The 23,520-nt window shown below is 38.8% G+C and overlaps 1 protein-coding gene across 2 annotated transcripts; it reads right to left on the bottom strand.

Moving 5' to 3' along the window:
* Window positions 1-488: 488 nt before the first annotated feature.
* synpo2a (synaptopodin 2a) lies at window positions 489-23,288 on the bottom strand. Of its 2 annotated transcripts, none has more exons than XM_084403746.1 (5): window positions 23,147-23,288; window positions 13,138-13,289; window positions 11,907-12,628; window positions 6,759-10,462; window positions 489-1,369 (listed from the first exon to the last, which is right to left on the bottom strand). In XM_084403746.1, the coding sequence occupies exons 1-5, from the start codon at window positions 23,252-23,254 to the stop codon at window positions 809-811; spliced, it is 5,247 nt and encodes a 1,748-aa protein (XP_084259872.1). In that variant the 5' UTR covers window positions 23,255-23,288; the 3' UTR covers window positions 489-808. The 2 variants fall into 2 exon arrangements, with proteins under 2 accessions (XP_084259872.1, XP_084259871.1); XM_084403745.1 differs by having other exon boundaries at window positions 7,599-10,462.
* Between the last annotated feature and the right edge of the window lie 232 nt (window positions 23,289-23,520).

The following is a 23,520-nucleotide window of genomic DNA, read 5'->3' as shown; positions in this document are numbered from 1 at the left end:
TGTAGGTCTGGCTTGCCAGGCTATATGAATTGAGTGGTTTAGTCCAAATTTTCTGAAGAGACACGATCTGATTCAATCTGTTCAGCATATAAAGTGATCGAGTCTCTTCAGATAATCTTGACTAAACGGCTCATTTAATATGGATAATATTAAAAAGAAAAATATTAATATTTAAAACTTTATAAAGTTTTATCAAAAAGATCTTAATTTGTCTTCCAAGGATGAACGGAAGTCTTACGGGTTTGGAACTACATGAGGGTGAGTAATTAATGACAACATTTAAATTTTTAAGTGAACTATACCTTTTTGTCCTTAAAAGAGTGCACTTTCATGACTACTTAAGTGGTCAAAAACACTCTAAAGTTAAGCTAATTACATTTAATAGAAATTTTAACTATAACACATTTTCATTAAATTGCAATCAACTTGCAGTTAGGTGCACTTAAGTAGATATTTTTTTAAGTATATTATTTCCTTTTTTTAAAGTATGCTACTTATTTTTCACAAGGGATGCACATTCACTGATCAAAATTTGATTAGATTAGATTATTGTATTGTAAGTGTGAGTTTTTAAAAGCCAGTTGTAACACTCAAACGTAGTAAAAAATAATCTTTATAAACTATATCCATTTATAGTTCCGCCTTCTGACTTTCACGGACCCTCATTCTGCAACATCAACTTCTCTGACTTTCTGTATCTTTTTGTTCAATAGTAGCCTAAAGAATTTGACTTTTCTCACTTTCAAAACACCCCCCTATTTGATTTGACTTTCGCGACCTGCATAAAAAGGGTTTCCCGGCTCTCCTTTTAACTTCTCCAAGAACTGCTATCTTTGGCTTTACAGAGTCTCAGTCGATGAGGCCCCATTTTCTTTGGATTACCCTGTGAAGCCCCAAGGTTAGCTTCTGTCATTGATCTTTGGGGTTGACACTGTCTAAAGGGTGACCCATACGGGACGGGACCAGCTGGTGCCGACGCTGTGCTCTTGGTTGGGGACAGAAAAGTCAGAGGTGATGGACTCAAACTGTCTTTTTGGTTTTTCGGTGGAGGCTCATATGCAACCTTTGCCTTCCACTCGGCCGGGGGCTCGGGTAAGAGCTTAGTCTGAGCGGCATAGCGCAGGTTGGAGGCAATAGACTGTTGAATGTCCAGATATGTAAAAGCTTCATCCACGAGCCCCAATGGGTGGCGTGAGGCAGCTTCCCACGGGCTGGGCGGCTTGTGACCCCTGTCTAGCCGGGCAGTCTGTGGCTGAACAGAAGAGGGTTGTGATGCAGATCTGGGTGATGGAGAAAAGGAAACCGACCTTGGACTGAGACCTGCTGCTGACAGTCTAACAGGTGGTGACAAGGATGAGCTCCTAAGCCCCTGAAATGAGCAAACAAATAAGTTTAAAACAGTTTTCATGGGAATAAACAATCATAGGTGCAGATTCAAATCAATAGTAAAGAGAGATAAAAAAAAAGGGGGATCACTGATATTACACAGAAAAAACGTTGGTGAAGCAATTTTCACTAGTAAATTTTACAATTAATTAAGAAGCAGAAAGTAACACTGAATTAAATGTGAAATAGTATTTTCTTGTAAATCATATTTCAATAATCTTTGTTTTATTTACAACTTTGAACAATCTTTGTACATATCCACATACAGTGTATGTGGATATCTACAACAATTTTCCACCAGGTTTCCACACTGAGTGAACAGATAACTAAGCTTAACCAGAAAGACTGTGCTGCCACCTTCAGGTTAAGATATGAACGTGCAGGTCTCTAATTACTACAATTCACTTGAAAATCCAACTCTGCAGGATGAATAAAATTAGCATAAAAAAATTAAATAAAAAAAACTAGGCTATCTATCTAGGCTTATTTGCTTTAAAAACAAAAACAAAGGACAATTGGTTATGAGCTAGTCATGAAGACATGAGATTCTATTAATGATACATTTTAGTGAGTTTGTAGTATGACAAATGCTGTTGCTAAAATCTACAGAGCCCCTAAATGGACATAGTGGTGGGAAAAAAATGTATGGGAGGAAAAATGCTTTTGCGTTCTTTTGCAAATGTTTTGCGTTCCCCCGAGAAACGTTTCATTCGCTCACAAAACCTTTAGTATTGAAATATGTATAAATACAGATATTTTTCCTCCCATCCCATATTTTTTTCCACCACCACGTCCCTTTTGAAGCTCCATACTGTAGAGCAGGGATAGGCAACTCTGGTCCTGGAGGGCCACTGTCCTGCAGAATTTAGCTCCAACCCTAATTAAACACACCTGAACAAGGCAATCAGTGTTTTCAGGATTACTAGATAGATACAGGCAGGTGAGTTTTTATCAGGGCTGAAGCTAAACTCTGCAGGACAGTGGCCCTCCAGGACCGGAGTTGCCTATCCCTGCTGTAGAGGTTCCATACTACGGATATAGGGGGGAAAATTACTTGTCAACGATTTTGCATTTTTTTGCGTTCCCCAGAGAAACTTTGCGATCAGTCGCAAAATGTTTACATTCCCCCGAGAAACTTTGCGTTTGCTTGTAAAGAACACTAAGGTTTTGCGAGGGAACGCGGGTTGCCTTTCATAGTTCACTTAACGCTGCGATAGCCGTCGCTATGTGAACACCTTCGGTGTGATGAATGTCTGAAGCCCTTATACCATTACGCCATTTCATTGGCCAGTAGCGCTTAGCACTGCCTGGAGAATACGTGCTATTTCATCAGATTTAATTTTCTTCAGGAAGCGAATCTTCTGTTGCCCATAAGAAAGCGTTTTCTCGTGTTCATACTTTTCAGAGCAGTTTTCACTCCTCTCAAGCGGACACGATGAGCTATAGGAGATGTTTCGATCCGTGTGACAGGTTCATAGCAGGAGGAGACACTCATGACATATGCGTGCAATGTTTGGGCCTTCAGCATGCTCAGGCGGTGCTTAACGATTTTTTACCAGCCGCACCCCTAGCCCAGCCCCTTAAGCCTCTCCCCTTCTTCCAAGACATCTACCATGAGGTATCAAGGTCTTGGAAGCAGCCCTTTTCGGCGTGCATTACTAATCCCACTGCCGCTAACTTCGCCACTGTTTCCAAGATGGCGGAGCAAGGTTACGCGGCGATGTCGGTCATGGAAGAGACTCTCTTCGGCTCCGACTTGGAAGTAACGGCCCCTGCTGCCATCCAAGCCGTGTTAGTATTACTTCCGCTTAGTCGGAAAATCTTATTCTACGGCCTTACTCAAAGCTTATAGAGCAGACTTGCATAAGGAGCTGGATGAGGGAGAGGGCCTGACTCCAGAGGCTGTTAAGGAGCTCAGATGGGCTACTGACTTGGCGCTGAGAGCTACCAAGCATACTGCCTGGGCAATAGACAGGTCCCTCATCGTGGCCTCCTGGCTCCAGTTTTAACCATCCCACCGCAGATTGCGCCTCAGGCGGTTTTAGGCTGAGCCCTCTCGACAAGCAACGCCTCAGACACTCCATGCATCCCAGCCTTCGGAGTTCGGAAAAAAGCCCTAGGGTCATGTGCGCATGGCCCGTTTATGACGGCGCTCAAAGCTCCCACTGTCGATGCCCGATCGGGCGATTGGACAGCTTCCTGTTTTAGAGCTTACCGTCACTCAGGTACCTCGGGGTACTATGCAAGGAGATCAGTCTATATTGATTAGATCAAATGTGGTCTCTTAACATTGTCCTTCCTGTTTTCGCAGACGCCAGAGGCTCTCTACAATCAGAAGATGTATTGGTACCTGTGGTTTGGCAGTTTCCAAAAATATAACGGTTAAGGTCCCTGGCGGATTACTTGGCAAAGCCTGCCCGAGATCTAACAGTGGGTATCACATACCGTTTGGCACGGTTACACCATCCAATTTCGGAAAGGCCCACCTCCTTTCAGTGGGATTCTTCCCACAACAGTGTGTCCCTGGGATGTCTCAGCTTTGAGTCAGGAGATTTTATCACTCTTAGAGAAAGGGGCTATATTAAATACCGAATACAGTGTTCAGTTATTACAGAGCTGTCTAAGTCAGTTCAGGACGGGATGTCCGGTTCACGTAGGTTTAGAACTCAGGGAACCAAGGTTACATACGTAACCGAGACATTTCTTTGGGGAATGCAAAACTTTTGCGAAATATATTTTTTTCCATTGTCATGTCCCTTTAGGGGCTCCATAAAAATCAAATGCAAAATTATGAATGTATTTATTTTGTAAAATTAATTGAATGTGTTGTTTTAAAAAGGCAGTATTTCTAAAATGTTAAATAAAGAATAGTTTCAGTGGTTGAATGTTCAATGCCAGTAATGACTGGATTAATGCTGACAAATATATCGGTGTTGCTGTTACACATTTTCATTTAGTCTCTGACTTTGTATAAAAAACATAAATGAATAAGTCTAAAGTGATATAAAAGTGACAGGTGCCATGAGGCAAAGTGCTCTCCTCCTCTGCGTTTAAGTCATGGGACCAGAGATCACATTTCTCCAAATATAGCTCCTGGAGCAGGCCTTGCAGGGCATTCATTCATATCATTTCCACTTTTCCCCAATTATGAAGTACGTCTTACTTAGCTCCTGAAAGTATGATGCAACACAGATTTAAATTTAGAACAATACTCACGGCTTGCCTTTAGGTCGTACTTATTTTAGGCTGTCAAATGATTGATTAGAAACATATCACTTTACTGCAAATAAAACTTTTGAAAGAAGGATTGAATAGGATGTAAATAATAATAGAACATATCATTTCATATACACCTAGAAAAATATCTGGATTTATAAAATTACATATCTGAAAGGATCTTATGTTAAATGTAATCTACCTTCATTGTGGGAGAGCAAGGATTGAGGGTTCAATTGTAACAAAATGTATCACGTTCACAAATAAGCTACAGTAAAGTAACTGGTGGTATTAAGTAAATAAAATGTATAACTGAATTGAATGATTAAACCTAAGAAATGTTTTATGAACATTTTTCCATTAAAATATCTACTGACTTTTATTTCTTGTATTAAAAAAGTATCTGTAATGATTAAAAATGATTGAAGTTAAGTCTTTACTTACCTTATTTAAACTGACCACTACTGAAAGATACTTTGAAAAGAATTATGAAAGCAGAGAATAGTGAGGTGGAAAAATAATGCAGATTGGCAAGATGGAAGTGATTGGTGCTTCGAAGTGATTCAGAAAGATGGTGCATGCAAAAACAAACAAACAAAACTGAAATAGTGATTTTAATGGCACGGTACATTTTACAAATAGTGTACTATGAAGAAAATATCACACAAAAAAATGAACAGAAGACAGCAAAAAGAACAGAAGACAGCAGTCAAACTAAAAATAAATAGTTTTAGAACTCGTCCACTTCTTATATCTGTTTTATTTGACGTTCTAGTTGAACTGATGAAAAAAAAAAAAAAAAAACCTTAACATAAATTCCTCCCTCAAAAAATAAACAAGATTCTACATAAAGGCTACTTATCTTCATAAAAAGTAAAAATGAATAGCTCTCCAACTATGTACCAGCTGTTAAACATTGAAACAGTGACATTATTCAACCTACTTGAAAAAACTCACATACTGAGTACATTCATTTCTTCTTTTATGAAGAAAGTCTAAAACATTAATTACAATTTAGAAATATAACAGTGTTTTTTCTCAGAAGGTGAGAGATGATTGAACCTCCACCATAATACATTATCTCTCTGTTATACAGTATCTCCTTGCACTGTTAGCCAGAAGTTAATACATTGTTTACTTGCATATTCCAAATATCATTGAACTGTTCATATATTTATTTCTGTCTGTCAACTGAGGTATTGTAAAATATTATCATATACACATATGCTTGTGTGAAAGTTGATACTGCAAATCCTTTTATGCATTTTAAATATGATTATATAATAATTGGTTTTTAAAGGATTGCCAGCAAGCAATAGCCGTCATTTCACCGTCTAGGTTAACTAGACCCGATAGAGTCTGGCCAACTTCTAGCCAAAATAACCTTGAATTTGGTTACATGTTGTTTTTGCTAGAGTAACTTGTGCGCGATGTATGATATTCCATCATGTAAGCAAAGTCAACTGTGATTAAAAGTTATTTGGTTTCATTTCTTTGACATATTCTATGCGCAGCCTTTGCGTCTATTCTTGGGCTATGGTTAAAGTCTATTACGTTTTTACTGACAGCCCAAATTTTGCCTTGTTTTAGCCTAGACGTCAGGGCTGTGTTTGGACGGCTATTAGACGTCTTTTAAATGTAAAATTGCTTGCTGGGTTACATCCTTAAGTTGTATTGCAAATCAGTTACTCAGTAGCCCTCATAACAGACCCTTATATCTATCTCTCTTTTTCACCTGCCATAATTTTCCCAACATTAAGCATCCATGTTTCTCTTCTCAAACTCACACTCAACACTGATTCCCTTTGACAAAAATTGTCTAACACATTTAATTAGTTGTTTTTGAGCTGACTAAGTACAAGAGCTTTTTACCTGTTGCAAGACAGGCTATAAAATATCAGTATAAATCAGAGCATTATTCTAACATCATGTGATGTCATTTTGAAATGTCTATGCCCTCTTCTTTGTTGCTTATTTGACATATCTTAAACGTAATTTGTAACAAACAATATTTTGGTTTGGAAGTTGGATATGTTCTACAAAAAGTATCTGAATCTTAGCTTAGTTCTTGTTTTTACCTTAGTTCTTAAGGTAAAAACACTAGGAGAAAAACTATATCACTATATCTATTTTTCAGCAGTGCTTGGCTTCCACACCTGAGCCGCACTCTTCTTGGCTGAAAATTTGGGCTTTGGAGCAGCAGTAATACTGCCTCCTGAAGTGGAGTCAGCCCTGGCTGCTACTGGGAAAGATGGCACAACATAAGAACTAGGGGCTGGTTGGTAGGCCAATGCAGGTCCGGCTTGATATACTGGATTAGGACCTGCCTGATAGGAGGGTGGGGAGGGCTGTTGGTAGGGAGGACTTGGCGCTTGTTGGTAAGGATTTAAAGGAGGTTGTTGGTAAGTTTGTTGGGGGTTGTATTCTTGTTGAAATGGGACTTGATGAGGATGTTGTTGATAAGCATTTTGGACAGGCTGGTAAGTAGCAGGAGGGACTTGGTGGTAAAGGCCATCATGCATAGGTGACTGATCAGCCATTCCATAGGGTTGCTGGGCCTGCTGTGGCATAAAACCATAAGGGGGAGGACCTTGATTAAATGTCAATTGCTGGTTTTGATTTGGAGCACCTAGTGCTTGGGCTTGAATTTGGGCCTGGGCTTCAGCTGCTTTTTGAGCAGCTAGCTTTTCAGCTGCCTCCTTTTCTGCAGCAAGTTTCTCTGCTGCTGGGCCATAGGTGAAAAGGGAGGATTTCAGCTGATAGGGCTGATGTTTCATGACATCAAGAACATGAAGAGGTTTCGGGGCAGGTTTTCCCTTCTCTTTGCTTTTGTTCTTGTTTGTTGTTGAAGAGCTAGAGGGGGGAGGCTGCTTGATAGCACCTGGTGGATATGAGGGTGAATGAATCGGATTGTATGCCAAAGGCGGGGGAGCCCGGCAATTTGGTGAATATTTAAAGGAATTTGGCATAGAAGGAGAAGGTGAAGATGGTCTTGCCTTATTTGACTGCACTGTGGTAGAATCCACAATGTACTTCTCCATTCTGGATTGCCTCTTGGCGAAAAGTTCAGCTCCTTTCCCTCTCAAGGCTGGCATCTCGAAAGCTGAACCAAAACCAGAGGTTGACATAGTACTGCTTGTTGGAACAGGGGATGGTACCTTTGTCCCAGTGGTATATGAGTTCATTCGTCGTGGAGGAGTGGCCTGAGTGGTCTGAGATGGACTCCAAGGCTTGATTTGTTGGGGAGGCAACTTCTGGTTTGCAGTTTGGGCTATGTTTCCAACTGAACCTTGCTGGTGTTGGGGTGCCCAAACATTTACAGCTGGTTGAGACTGAGATTGTGGTGGTACCCATTGGCTCACAGGTGGCGGTGATGCCTGCTGTTGAAGTTTCGGTGCCCATGGAGGATGCGCCTGAGGCTGAGTTTGTGCCATTGGCTGAGGCCAGGGAGGCTGAATTTGATTCTGTTTAGGTGTCCAAGAGTTCATTACTTGTTGAGGATGTTGTTGAGAAGCAGGTTCTTGTCCCCACTGTGGATGTGGTTGGGACTGGGCTGGCATTGGTGGCCAAGAATTCATGGGTTGCTGCACTGGTGCTGTGGGCTGAGGTGGTGGTTGAGTCTGTTGAGCCCATGGAGGCTGTGCTTGAACTGAACTCTGTGGTTGAGTCCATGCATTTGCAAATGGCTGTGTTGGCTCTTGCTGTTTAGCCTGAGAGACCCAAGGTGGTTGGGGCTGTGACTGCCTCTGAGGTTGAGCCCAAGAAGGCTGTGGCTGTTGCTGAGGGGGTGATGCCCTATGTGGCATTAACTGAGATGCTTGGAACTGTTGTTGTTGGGTCCAGGTTGGCTGTTCCTGAGCTTGATTTTGATCTTGTTGCCAAACATTAACTGGTGGCAGTGCAGGTTCATGGGGCTGAGACCATGGGGCTTGTGGTGTTGACTGATTTGGCCTTGGTACCCAAGAATTGATTTGGGGCTGAGGCTGTGGTTGATGCTTGGATGGGGGTGAAGTTTGAGGCTGTGCTACCCAAGAAGCCTGGGATTGTGTTTTAGAAAGCACTTGCAATTGTACTTCTGAAGAATCCTGAGACTGTATCATCCATTGTGGCTGTGTTTGAGATGGGACTTGCAATTGGACCTCATTTGGACCCCAAGTACTTACTGGAAGCTGCTGATGACCTTGAGTTGGAGCTGGATCCCATGATCTGGCAGACGGATCTGGCTGCGTAACAGGTAGCGCGACAGGATGAGCAGAATTAATTTGGAGCTGGGGTTGTTTCTCGTTCCAGGTTTCTGGTTGCTGGTTCGGGTCCATCTGAGATTCTGGTTGTTTCCAGGCATTTCCTGGAGCAACCTGTTCAGGACAGTGTTGAATAATTTGGGATTCAGGGGCCAATGTAGGTTCTATTTCAGACATGGTTGGGACCCCTGTTTCAGGGGCAGGAGTAGTCTCAACCTCTGTGACTGGAGCTTCTGCGGGTACTGGGACACTGTTTGCGGTTTGCTGTGGGATGGGTTGGTCAGTAGTTTCTTGTTGAACTGACCATGGGGGAGAAGCGGGGTTAATGTGAGGTTTAGGAGCTACTGGTGGTGGAATTTTGTGTTTCATCTTAGGAGACTGAAGAAAGTTGCAGGCTTCAGCTCCTAAGCTTAAATAATCTTCTTCTGGGCAAGACTCAAAACCTGCCTTCTTGTCATTTCTGTTGAGGAGATTCAACAGAGCAGGATTAGGTGAAACCTTTGGAGACTCTTTGAAAGTGAACATAGGTTTATTGACACTCCTCCTGGTATCTTGCAAGATACCAGTCTTGATAGCAGGCACAGATATACGCTCATCACGGGAAGCAATCTGTTCACCTTGTCCCAATGAACACCCAGACTGCTCTAGATTATCTGCACTTGTGGGGGAGGAAAATGGAGCGGCCACTCTATTTTGAATTGAAAATGGTTTGGCACTTCTGTTTGTGACTGAAGCATGCATTTCGTTCTGCACTTGCTGATCGAACGTGCCATTCATATGATGTGAATACTGTTGCACTTGCTGCTGTTGGAAGTGTTGTTGCTGATTGGATGATTGGATGTTTTGATAAATGTTTTGTTGCTGGTAGTCTTGCTGTTGTTGATACTGTTGTTGCTGTAGCTGGTATTGTAGCTGCTGCTGGTAGTCTTGATACTGCTGCTGTTGCAGCTGCTGTTGTTGATAGTACTGATCTTGGTACTGATGATGTTGTTGCTGTTGCTGCTTTTGAGCTGATATGCTGTGGTGTAGATTTACATCCATGTAATTTTGGGTTTCTTGTGCATTCAAATAAGTGCGTTCCTCCATTTGTTGGTATGTTTGATGTGTCTCAGGCACCTGCATCGCTTCAACAGGGATCCCCTTACGTCTCATCTCTTCATGTTCAGCTACTATGTCATCCATGCGCTGTTTACGCTGGGCAAACATGAGGGCTCCTTTTCCCTTGGTCTCAGGTAGTGCTTCCATATCCTGCTTGTTGTCAAGCTTGCGCTCTATCTCAAGTAATCCGGTATCCCAATCAAAGCTCACAATGCTTTTCTGAACAGAGGCATTGGTAAAAAAATCCTCATCAATTTCTGTTTCACTTGTGGCTAGAACAGTGAACTCAACAGCGTGCTCCTCCTTGTCGTCTTCGTCGTCCTGATAATCTGGCTCGTCCTCACCAGTACCGTAGCTTACAATTGTATACTTCTTGGCCCTCTGTCTATGCTTCTTAAACATCAACACCCCCTTGTTATTAGCGTTGGGGGCAGGGGCAGACAGCAGGAGAGCAATGCGCTTGCATTTGGACTTGGCCTCTTTCACCTGCTTCTCTGAAAGGCTCTCACTGCGCCGGAGCCCTAAGAATGACACAAAAAGCAGGAGTTAAGGGTATGGGGCGGATGAGGTCATAAAATAGGGATATTGCAAATGGTTGGTCTTGGAGGCCTAATTCACTGAACGTATATGAAGCATATAAATAGCACTGTTATGTGAGCAGCCAACAAGTCATTTCAAATGAGAGGTCTTGAACTGACAAAATACAAGTGTCAAGTAAGAACCATGTCGCTAACCTATTTTTATTTAATGTGAAACCAAATACATAATTGTTTGTTAAAATATACATGGGAATATATGCAATTGAGATTTTGTTGTTTAAAATGAAACAATGCATGACAATGTGTATCAACATGTGTATCAAAATGTATTTTAGGAGAGTTGTGTCTTCTCCGCTAATCAAATGATGGATCCCAGGAATTTCCTTATCCCCTGACCCACATTATTCCCAATGACCCAATAAATCATTCTCCAAACAGAGATTTGATAACAACCTCACCAATTAACTAAATCTCTGATCCATGTATAACAGCCAGACATTAACATAAGCCATTTACAGCTGTGAATGTGTCTAGAGCACGTTAGTGAGGCTGAGCCAATAGCAGATCCAGCAAAGAAAAAAAGAGAGAGAGAGTAAAAATAGCCCTGGGGCCGTGTGTGGACTTGCTAGTGCCAGACTGCTAATACAAGCCCATATGTGTAGCTCCAAAAGCTGTAAAAAACTAAACCCCTGCCCTGTTATAGTCAATATATGTACAAGTTCCGTAAAGACCCATATTCCCACCAGACTATGTCAGTCCATTCAAAATAGGTTTGGCTAAAACATGATACATTTCTGATTCTTGTCTTTCCAATCTCAAGGTGGCGATAGCCATAGATGAGTGCTCCTTCCATTTCAGTGCTGCTAAGATGGCCAGTTTTAAAGGATCGGGTGACAGGCCAGAGTTGCACATGTCGATGTCTGTCAAACGGCACTTCTGCAAGCATAATTAGCATGCCCATGTTTTATTCTTAACTTTACTAGTCATGTCACCCTGCAAGCCCCCACCCATCACTACATTGAATCACTGCCATGTTCTTTTTTGTTCTATCTATCTATCTATCTATCTATCTATCTATCTATCTATCTATCTATCTATCTATCTATCTATAAAAAATAATTTATATTAAAGTATTACAAAACATTTATGCATACTCTTCACTGAAAATATGCATAATACAGATCATAACAGAAAAAGTAATTCTAAACAGGGGTTAAAAAGAAACATACAAACTGGACATGAATTGAGTTTAAAATTTTTAAACCATAACTTTAGAAATTACAAGCACAAATAATCCACAGCTGACTCCGTCAGTTCACTGATGCAATGTTTATAACCTACGATTTAAAAAAAGAAATTATTGCTATTTTGCAAACAGATACCATATCACGCTATAACAAGCAACTGAAAATCAGATGTTACTTACTGGCGTGCTTTGCCCGGTGCTTGTTGGGCTTGTTGACCTCCCTCTCCGATTCAGAGTCCCACTCCTCTGAGGGAAGTCCAAAGGACACAGAAGAGGAGGTGGGAGCTTCTTCAATGTGCCCTCCTTCTTCCTCACCAGAATCCAACCGTTCACTGGCCTCTACCCCCTCCTTTCCAGAACTGCTTTTAGATAACTGCTGCACTGTCACCTCCACCTGTCTTGGCAAAGCAGGGGGTTTGCTAACCAACACACCCCACTGACCAAGGGGTTGCCGGTCTTGTCGGGGTATATATAGAGGGCTATCTGGAGAAAATGCGGTGGTGGTATAGTTGACGCTCTCATCCGTCTTTCTATGATGGATGTCTCCCACAAATCCGCAAGCACTGCCTAATGCAGCACAATCTGGCTCTTCCAGGGTGGTCTTGGAGAGCGAGAGCTGCAATTCGACCACAGATCCTGGGGTTACATCCAAACTGGTGTCTCCACCACCCTGGGCATAGGTGCCTCTACCTTTATTCCTAGAAGCAGGTATTTGAACTTGCGTCCGGACCAATCGAGTCCCCACAGGAAACTCCCCATCGCTGTCTGTTTCCCCATAATATGCTTCATCCTGGGACTCAGAGATGTATAGTTTCTGAGGGTCTGGATGAAGCCTGGATGGAGATGGGATCCGAAAAGTGGTACTAACCACTTCAAGGCTCTCTTGAGGTTGACTACAGCATCTGCAGGGAGAAGTCGTAAAATCATGTTATTTGCAGTTAATCCGTCTACTTGTTTATAAAGCAAATCATTGATTGAAACTAAGAAAATTATCTTAACTTTTAGTTAAAATTGTGAATCATTCAATTTTCTGTGAATCATGTATTAGTGTTTTATAAATCTACATTAATCTAGGTGAGTGATTTTGTAGTACACAGTGGGTGATTTAGTACGTCTGTTATTTCAAAGGGTCAAGACAGTCATAAACAAGACTTTTTACCGATGCTATAAAATGCGAATAATGATACAATTTAATGCATCACAATCAGTCTAGTATGAGTGACAAAAGAGGTGAGGAGTAAATACTGCATTAACCTCTAATGCTTCTAGAATGAAAAGACCAAAGCAAGGCCTAAATCCTTTTTGCTAGACTAAAAATCTCATATCGCACAAATAAAAGATGCAATACATTGAAACAAGTAAAGAATCAACCATAGTGCATCAAGGAACATTTGCCCAAGTAATAAAATACCTTTTGACAAGCAGCTGTAGACAGTCAGCAGAGGCTTCAATGAGATCAATAGCATCTGAGAGACTGAGGTTAGAGCAAGGCTTTCCATTCACTGATGCCAGTTCATCATTCTCACACAATCCAGCTAGGGCAGCGGGACTACCATCCTCTATCTAGAAGAAAGAAATATCACATATTTATTAAAGGGTAGCTTTAGCAATTAAAACTATATAATGTAACATAAACCTAAGGTTATGTAGACATTGCAATGCACATAAAAAAGTGCTTTTAGAATGTTATTTGAGTACAAAAATAATTACTTGAGTAGTAGCTTAATGTACGCATATAATTAAGAAGAGGAAATACATTTCATAATAAATAAATAAATTGTTTTCATGAAAAAAAATATACTGATTTAAAAAGACAAAAACACATTTTTACACTCAAACACTAATACTGGTGAACTGGTTGTATGTATGTGTGTGTGAATCAGGTGAACCTTACGTTATGGCAATATCTGAAATTCTTGTCCTTGTGTGGACATTATTTTGGTCCCCATGAGGAAAAGAGCTTATACATTTTTGTTTATATAAATCTAAAAAGGTTTCTGTGATGGGTAGTTTTAGGATTAGGGGATAGAATATACAGTTTGTACGGAATAAAAATCATTATGTCTATGGAAAGTCCCAATAAAACATGAAAACCCAATGTGTGCGAGTGTGTATTTGTAAAACAATGTGCACATAATACTGTTCATATTGGATGAAATAAAGAACTATAACTCCATCCTTGGTTCATAGACAGTGTGTCCTAATTTAGACCAAGAGCCTCTAATTTACGCATCACAACAGCTGCATGTCAACTGACTAAACAGTGCTACAGGCCAGAGCAGGTCTATGACCCATAAACCTTGCATACAGAAGCAGAGACACTTCAACGTTAGATTTAATATCAGCCTATCTGTAACTTTAAGTGCATCACAAATCAACTCTCAACTATAAGGTCAAGTCATAAAGCAGAATAATTGTTCGGCTAAGATTGCTTGATTTAGCACATGGTATTATTAAAACGTTTATGCAATGACACAAGATACAAGCTGGCAACTGAAATTCTCTATATTGAACTACTGAAATCTTAAATATTTTCTTATGGATGACCTGAGTAAAAAAAAGTAACAGAATAATTAAGTCCTAAAATGACCTTGTTTATTCAAACATTTGCATTATAAGTATAATGGCAGCATTATGAAAACAAATCTATTTATGACCATCTACCACTGATAAAATACCTTCACCTAAAATAAACTTCTATGATAAATCGCCTAAGATCCTGAAACTACAGATGTCATGTCATGCCTCCTGAGGGCATCATTTATACTGAGCAATTTCAATCAGGAACTGTGAGATTAGTTATTTTAAACCTCAGTAATGTCGCAACTCACCAGGCATGCGCACACAGCTGCTCAGGCCAAAATAAATAAATAAACACATTTGCATTCCATTTCAGGTTTGTACAACAGAAAATTGTTTGATTTGATAAGAATGCTTGAGTTAGCTATATCTTAAGTCACCATGAAATCAAAATGTACAATTCATATATATATATATATTTTTATGGAATATTGTAGTATTTATTATGACAAATAATAATATAATAATGACTTATCCATGCACATTATTGTTATTATTATTAATTTATGTGCTCGATATTTAATAAAAAAATTAAGCGACTTATCTTCTCTTCTCTGATGACATCTTTACTGGCGTGACAACCTGTCACTCACACGAAATTGACCAATTGCAAACCACAACCATCCACAGACAAAATCAAGTCCCGCCCTACACTTTTTCTTGTCCAAGAAGCCATTTCACTCAAAACAAGACTATCGCGACTTCCATTTCATGGCGACTTTAAGGTTATAAATGTTCTTTATTGTCTGCCTATCATGCTGTAGAAAGGGTCCCAATGATGTCACTTAGCCTACTAGGTTTCACGATTTAATAATACAAAATAAAAAAAAAAACCGTTTTATGGGGAAACAGGTGGCAGCTTTGTTAGAACAAATTGTATTGTTAGAGAAAAACTAACTTAATTTGTTGAGTTAGTTTGGCATCAATTGCATTTACAGTTGGTGATTTACTGTAATCGATATCTAACAACAGTTTGACTACGTTGTTTTACACAGGCGAGTCCCTCTCCTATCTAGCCTAAGCTTTTCTAGCTCATAAAATCACATTCTCAAACAAAAAAATTGAGAAAAGAGACATACATTTTCAACATTTTATCACGTCAATAAACTTTGTAAGAAACTACACCTTTGGTGATAATAAGGCAGTTCACATTATAATGATAAGTACTATATAGCCTATACTATAGCTTATATAAGCTGCACACTCTTGGGTCCTGGGCATCAGTAAACAGATGACACTAATGCAATAATAATTTTTGATTGCCTTATTAAAAAGCATATTTAAAAAAAAAATCCAGTTTCAAAACAACATGCTCGAAAATGCTGGGCCTACTGTCTTTAGAAGACAGTATATTACCTATTAATCAACACTAGAGGGCAGTGTCCAGTCAGTAAAAGACAACTCGTTTCATATATTATTATTCTTAGATGAAAAGTAAATGGTCGTAGTGACATTAACATATTCGAGACTCACAAACCTGCCACAATAACTGTGATTAACCACAATTATGCTGAAATGTTCTGTCTTTAGAGGTTTGTCTTCTCTTGAATATTTAGACTAAATTGTATGCCTATAAATATATGTCCAAATCGCACAACACGGCCACAGAGTGAAACATTTTTCATTAACACAGCTGGCTCTCTGTAGCTTTACAATACATTATGGTGTAAATATTGAAAACATCACACACTCATATTTACTATGCAAATTCATTAACGGTGTGGCCTAAAAATCTGGCTACTCAATCATAATATTTTGCACACAAACAATCCTCAAGCCTTTTAAAGCCATTGGCATGATGCCCAGCCAGTTTAAAGTTGAAGGTTCTTTAATTGAATAAAACCATGGAGCTGTTGTGGGATTGTTATGAAGCTGTAAGGGAGACAGCTCTGGTCACCGTATAAGGGCTTTTCAGAGGGACAGAGACGATATAATCACTGCTCAAATGGACAAGAATACAGCACTTCTCATCCAAAAAAGGAGGGGAAAGAACCAGCTAGCAATTGTACTTGTGACCTTTGCTTTAAAGACGTACAGTACACTTATTTTGAAGCGTTGACTAACATACTAAAGCACATGTAAAGTAATTGATTAAACTTTTAGTAGTAGTGTGTTATTCGATATTACATTTAAAGTTAATAGGCTTTTAAACACTACATTTTAATTTAAACATTACAAATGTTATATGTTATATTTAAATACATGACACAAGTTTCAATAAAAAATAACACTGAAGTATATTTTAGTTTACCATAAATCCTTGTCAATACATGCTGCAGTACTTGAACCATAATTCAAAGACAATAGAAGTAATATTGAAATTACATATGAAGATGTACTTAAGTGGGTCAAAAAACAAACTTATTTGCAGCTAACTGCTTTTAATAACATTATGTTATGTATGCTTTATGTTAGGCAACGCATCAAAATAAGTGTACCTTAAAGTATGACAAAACATAAAAAACAAAGTAAATCTTTTAATTTGACATTATTACAAAGTGCACTTTTTACTAAATGTACTGTGTGTGCTGAGAAACAGCCATGAAAATAAACTGTCTTTAAGTGGCCTTTTCTACCTAATAACCTTAGGTGACTAATATTGCCCCCCCCCCCCCGTTTCTCAGATTGGATTTTCTGAGATAAAAAGTCGCAATGAACTTTTTTTTTTCTTTTTTTTTTTCATGGCGGAAACAAGCATTAGATACAGTTGCAGTACACACTAAGAGAGAAAACTGAGACAAAATGTTTTTTTTTTATCTTATAAGAATGTTAGTTCACGCAAGTGAAACGGGTGAGTGTGTAAAGCAGGAAATCTGTGAAAAAGTAAGTCTTAAAAAACTGCGGCTTCAAACCATAAGCATTCTTATTTTCATTTGTTTGAAAGCAAGGCTGCTTGTGTCATAGTGCATTTGTTACTCAAAGATTGTAATCAAACATTATTTGGCAGAAAATTTTGGAAGAGAAAGTCAAAAGCACAATTACTTTAGTTTTCTTCCCATACAGTAAACACAGCATGCTGGAAAGTTTTCATGCCTCTCAGCTTCTGGTCTCCCACAGCTTACAGCAATTATCTTTCAGTGTTTCCAACAGATATTTCAGGTAAAATGAACCACGGTGGTCCAAAGACTGTTAAATCCACATTATCTGGACTTCATAAACTTGTGTTGCATGGGTAAGTTAGGTAGCAGTTTACCGCAGCACACAGGAGTGAATCCAGCTGTAATGTTCAATCCAGCTCATTACTCTTTATTACAGAGTTCTGAAAGCCTTCCAACGCTTCGTTATGAAAATATTTATGTAGGTGCATGTTTAAGAGACTGTATCAATCTGTACTTGTAATGAACTCACATTGGTCCCTTTTGTAGCCCCTTACATATGCCAAAAGATCCATGTGCAAGAAGACAAAATAAAAAAGCAAACTAAAGATTTTTACCATTGTGTAACAATGCGGTACAGCATATACAATTTATGAAGCATGCAAATGATAAATTACTGCATGTCTATTATTTGTGATATAAACATAACACACATTAATGCATAAATACCCTACTTTATTGTATTGAATGCACACTTGTAGTATACTTGAAATCTTGAAAGTACACTTAAAAAATTGTACTCGCAGATAATATAATACTAATTTAGCAAAAGGTCACTTAAGTAAACTTTTAAAAGGTGCACTTTTGTAATAAAGTCAAATTAATATATTTTAAAAGAATACTTAAGTGCAAACTGAATATGTTTTCAGACACTTAATTGAATGTTAAAGGGGTGGTTGAATATGATTTCACTTTTCTAACTTTATTTAGTGTGTAATGTTGCAAACGTTACAAAAAAGTTACAACGCTCAAAGTTCAAAGCAAAGGGAGATATTTTCTGTTAAGGAAATTTCTTTTTTAAGGACTACAACAAATGGCTGGTAAGGACTACACAACATTCCTCCCGGCTTAGTGACATCACTAACCCTAAAATTTACATAAACCCCGCCCCCGGGAACGCGATTTATAGATTATCAAGACAGAATATGCTACACATAAGCTACATAAATTCACCAACTAACCATTCAGAAATGTTGTCTACATGTTGTCACTTCTTCTCGAGTTTCTCCATCATTGTCTGACTCCGGTTTGAACATAAAAGGCTAAAGGTTTTTGAAATTTCCAGTGCATGTCTGTGTGAGGTAAAAGGACACAAGCTCTTGAAGCTCCGCCCCCTGTACTGGGAGCAGCAGCTCATTTGCATTTAAAGGGACAGACACAAAAATGGTGCGTTTTTGCTCACCCTCAAAAAGTGACAACTTTAACATGCTATATAAAAATAACTGTGGGGTATTTTGAGCTAGAACTTCACATACACACCCTGGGAACATTAAAGACTTATTTTACATCTTGTAAAAAGGGCATTATCCCACCCGTTTGATTGCAATTAAATTAAAATGTGTTATAGTTATATATATTAAATGCAATTAGCTGAAGTTCAGAGAGCTTTTTGACTCACTTAAATAGAACTTTAGTACATCTTTATATGCAATTTCATAATTAGTTCTATTGGCTTTGAAATAAGGATAACGTGTATTGCCAAGCATTTATAAACTAAAATATACTTTAATGTCATTTCTATTGAAAATTAAATATACAGCATTTGCAATTACACATATGTAATTAAGTTGCAATTAATTTACATGTGTTTTTTTTTAGTAGTCAACACATCAAAATTAGTGTAGGCTACTTCTTTAAAGAACAACAAAAGGTCATTAAACCATAATGATTTAATGTGAACTTTAAAGTAAAACTTTATTTACATAAGAAGTCTTTTAACAGGAATGCTAAAGTGTGCTTCTTTTTCACAAGGGTACGGAAATAATGACTATTGACATGCATACAAAGAGCATAACATATTTTATACTCAGTTGAACACCATTATGCATCACACTGAACAGCCGTCCATCATGAACAGTATTTATCAGCTTTATGTTAACATACATTTTTAGGCATGTTTCTCTGCCGACGAGTTTGCTCTTAGATGAGTCAAGTACAAGTTATGTCTTCCAGATGACTTAGAGGAGCATGGGGTCAGTCCACAAAGATGGAAGCACGTATCTGTGAACGTTCAGCTCAATCTCTCTCATGACAGCGCAGGCAAGTATTTGACTGCTAAGCTAAAAGGGCGAGCTCACATATGTCAACAACCTCACAGAAAAATCCTTGTTATCAAATGCTTTAAAAAAAAAAAAACACACACATTTTAAATAACAAAAGATATCAGGTATCAGATATGCTTCAGGATATGTGTATTTTAATACTAAGGTTAAACTTGTGAGAGATTTACCTTCAATTTAATTTTTTAATGGTCTCTGAAAATTCTGAAACATTTAAAAGATGAATGCATGAAAAATGCTTAAAAAAAAAAAAGAAATCAATTTTATGTGCTAACATTTTGAGAACATTGTTAAAGACCAGATAACTTGAACGAATGTTCTATTAACATTACTGTTTATTCATACATCTTCGAAAGAACCTTGCCAGAACGTTAGCAAAAGTTCTGAGAACATTCTGGGATGTCCTCTGCTTGTCAACAATGAAATGGACGTTTTCATTGAAAACTCGATGACAACCTACAGCTATACTGGAATGCATGATTAATATTTAAAGTGAGGGGGAAGAGATGTGATAGATTAATTAAAACAAGGACCATATTATTCATCAACATGTACATCCCAAATAAGTTTAGAAGTTATTTTAGCAGCATGTTTGCTTATTGTTTAATTATGCAGTCCTAAAATATATAAATTAGAATAGACAAACAATAGTTTCACTCGGATTTATGAGTCAAGGCTCTGTGGGTACACTGCATTTCTCCAGTAGAGATTTATTTTAAAGGTTTTAAAATTATAATGACACAAAAAACAGAAGCTTTCTTTGCCAGCTATACTTTTATGAGGGTTTAAAGGAGAACTCCGGTCAATTTTAACATTGAGCTCATTTTTTTGTACATTTGGAGTGCTGTCAATACAGAGAACAACGACAAAAATCGGTGTTGCCTACACCGAGTTATTCTATTTTTAAAATTTGCACCCTATTGACTTCAATGGGGCAAGTAGTAAGCCTGCTTTTTAGCCTCTTAACATCCTTTAAGTGTCATTACAAGTGCACAGAAAATGTGAGTGATTCCTTCCGAGTGAACACGGGTGGATCTGACTGCAGTAGATGTTAGAGATATTAATAAAAATGAAGTTAATTCAGCCAGCGCTCATACCTTTGTTTACATCCTGTTTTCGGTGGAAGGCCATAGTAATCGATTGTCGAGTTCACGCGCATAGGTTTAGTACCTATGATCACGCGCGTGAACTCGACAATCGACTACTATGGCCTTCCACCGAAAACAGGATGTAAACAAAGGTATGAGCGCTGGCTGAATTAACTTCATTTTTATTAATATCTCTAACATCTACTGCAGTCAGATCCACCCGTGTTCACTCGGAAGGAATCACTCACATTTTCTGTGCACTTGTAATGACACTTAAAGGATGTTAAGAGGCTAAAAAGCAGGCTTACTACTTGCCCCATTGAAGTCAATAGGGTGCAAATTTAAAAAATAGAATAACTCGGTGTAGGCAACACCGATTTTTGTCGTTGTTCTCTGTATTGACAGCACTCCAAATGTACAAAAAAATGAGCTCAATGTTAAAATTGACCGGAGTTCTCCTTTAACTTGTGTATAGTCAAAAGTTTGCTAATTAGGAGTTTGCCAAAGCTAAAGTGTGGGAGTCTATACTAAAACCAGCCTGTTAGGGGCCATACTAATGGCTATTTCTGGTTTACTGAATTGTAAAATATGTCTATATTTTGCGCAAAACACTTTATGGAGTTACACATAAATGAGCTTTTCAGCTGACAAAGAAATGATTGCTTAACTATTTTTCCACTGGCCAGGAACACTGATCATCCAAAATGACCACTAGGTGACCCCAGACTCAAGTCTTGACTGTTATTGTCAATTATCTGTCAGTTCTTGTACCTATACAGTAGCTACATTTACCAGAGTATTTCTTTTGGTGTATTATCAGTTACATTTGCTGGAGACAGAGTTGGAAAACATCTATTTGTATTTTTTATGCAAGAGTAAGTTCCGGTCCTCTAATCCGATTAGGGCGAGCGGTGTTCCAAGTGTGCTGTATAAAGGATAGTTCAATTCTGTCATTAATTACTCACCCTTGTGTCGATATGATAAGAGACTCGATCGCTTTATGTGATGAACAGATTTGATTTAGGCTATTATATTCACATGTAAACATTCATCAACTCACACATCAGTTGAGCTTCAGCAAGAACCAATGAGGTTCGGTTGAGCTTCTGTTTATGGTGAATAAAAGCCTAAAGTTAATGTGTTCATCATATAAAGCGATCGTGTCTCTTAAGGAAATTTGGACTTAACCGCTCAATTCACATGGATTAGTTTTACAATCTCTTTATGAACTTTTTGAAGCGTCAAAGTGGTAGTTGCGTAGCTGTCAATGGAGGGTCAGAAAACTCAAAAAGATCTTAATTTGTGTTTCAGGATGAACTAAAGTCTTACGGGTTTGGAACGACATTAGTTAATGTACAGTTGACAGCAGCCATTGACTTCCATAGTACTATGGGAGTCAATGGGGTCCATCAACTCTCTGGTTACCAATACCAACATTCTTTAAAATATCTTCTTTTGTGTTCAGCAGAAGAAAGAAACTCATACAGGTTTGGAACAACATTGTACATTTTTGGTGAACTATCCCTTTAAACATAGTTTAAATACTATTTCATGCCTTTGAAGATCTTTTAAACGTAAATAATTTTGAGTAAAAACATACAGTATGTCTTTGTCTCCACATGCAGGGTCAGAGACCGTGTTGAGAACAGTCAGAATATTCATATATTCTAATTTGACACTCACAAAATCTGCTGATATAAGAAAATAAGTTTTACTAACGCTCATTATCACTAAATCAACGTTTCCTCGATAGTAAAAAAGATCAACAGATGATTCCAGCCTCTCAATACTAACAGTTTAGATTCTTGATTTCTATGGGAGTGATGACAGATACCATGTACTTGGCCAACAAACATTGTTAGCTTTGCTGTGACCATATAAGGACCCTTGCTGAAGTCTGGGACAGGCAGAGACTGCACAGCACAGATCTCCCTGTAAAATTCAGCTAAAGAAAAACAACTTTGGCGGTGAACATTTATCAAAACAACTGCCGATTTTGAACTCAGCGGGTGGCCACTAAGATATGTTGTCATTATGCAAGAATCTGTTTACAGCATTGCCCATATCCATCAAAGACAGACATTGTTTTGTGTTATTTCCTAAATAAGAGAAGAACTATATTTATATATAAAACCTTCATCCATGGCCATACACTGTAGACAACTCTAAGGACCAGCCAATTATCTTCCACATATTCTCAAATGTACTTTAAACTCACCTTTATCCAAGACTGTATCACCAAAACTTTCATGTTGCCTAACATCAACTTCAGAAAACTTTCACCCTGATGAAAAGAACTGCTTAAGCCAGCCTAGGTTGGTTTGCTGGTTTAATCTCAGTATGTCCACGCTGATTTAGTCTATCCAGCTAAAAGTGCCCAAAACCCTACTAAAGCTAAGACCACCAGGGTCTTGTGAAAGGGCATCTGTGTGCTTTATTATAGCATTTAAATCCTCCAAATGAGATAAATAGGAGAAACAGCTAGCCTACAATGGTAATAGCCAAAACTATGGATATCCATCAGCGTCATCAGGTCCTCTGCCAACAGGTACTAAAAACTGCGTCCTCATCATCACAATAGTAGCCTATAGTCTCACCTCAAGCACCTGGAGAGGATGTTGAGGGTCTTGCGCGTTCTGGAGGAGTCTGAATCCCCACGGCGCGCCGCCACGCAGCGTCACGCACACAAACTCCCCCGTGCCCATGGTCCTCCTGCAGCGGTCCTCCAGTGTGAGAGAAGTCCAGTTTGTTCAGTGAGATATCGGAGGCTGGCTTTGGTGGGTGTAAATCCACAACATCTGGAGTCCGGCCCTCTTTTCGGCGTCATCCTTCAGAGACTAAAGGAGAGGAACTGTTCTTGACTTGCACGCGGGTTTAACCGTCACTGGAAAGCAACGCACCACATACAAATACGTTTCAAGTACGTATTAAAAACGTTGTATTCAACTTTGTGAAAAACATGCTACACCTG

Source organism: Rutilus rutilus, assembly GCF_951802725.1.
Source record: "Rutilus rutilus genome assembly, chromosome: 3".
Taxonomy (NCBI): domain Eukaryota; kingdom Metazoa; phylum Chordata; class Actinopteri; order Cypriniformes; family Leuciscidae; genus Rutilus; species Rutilus rutilus.
The sequence above is the reverse complement of the archived record's forward strand: the minus strand, read 5'-3'. Positions and strand labels throughout refer to the sequence as shown.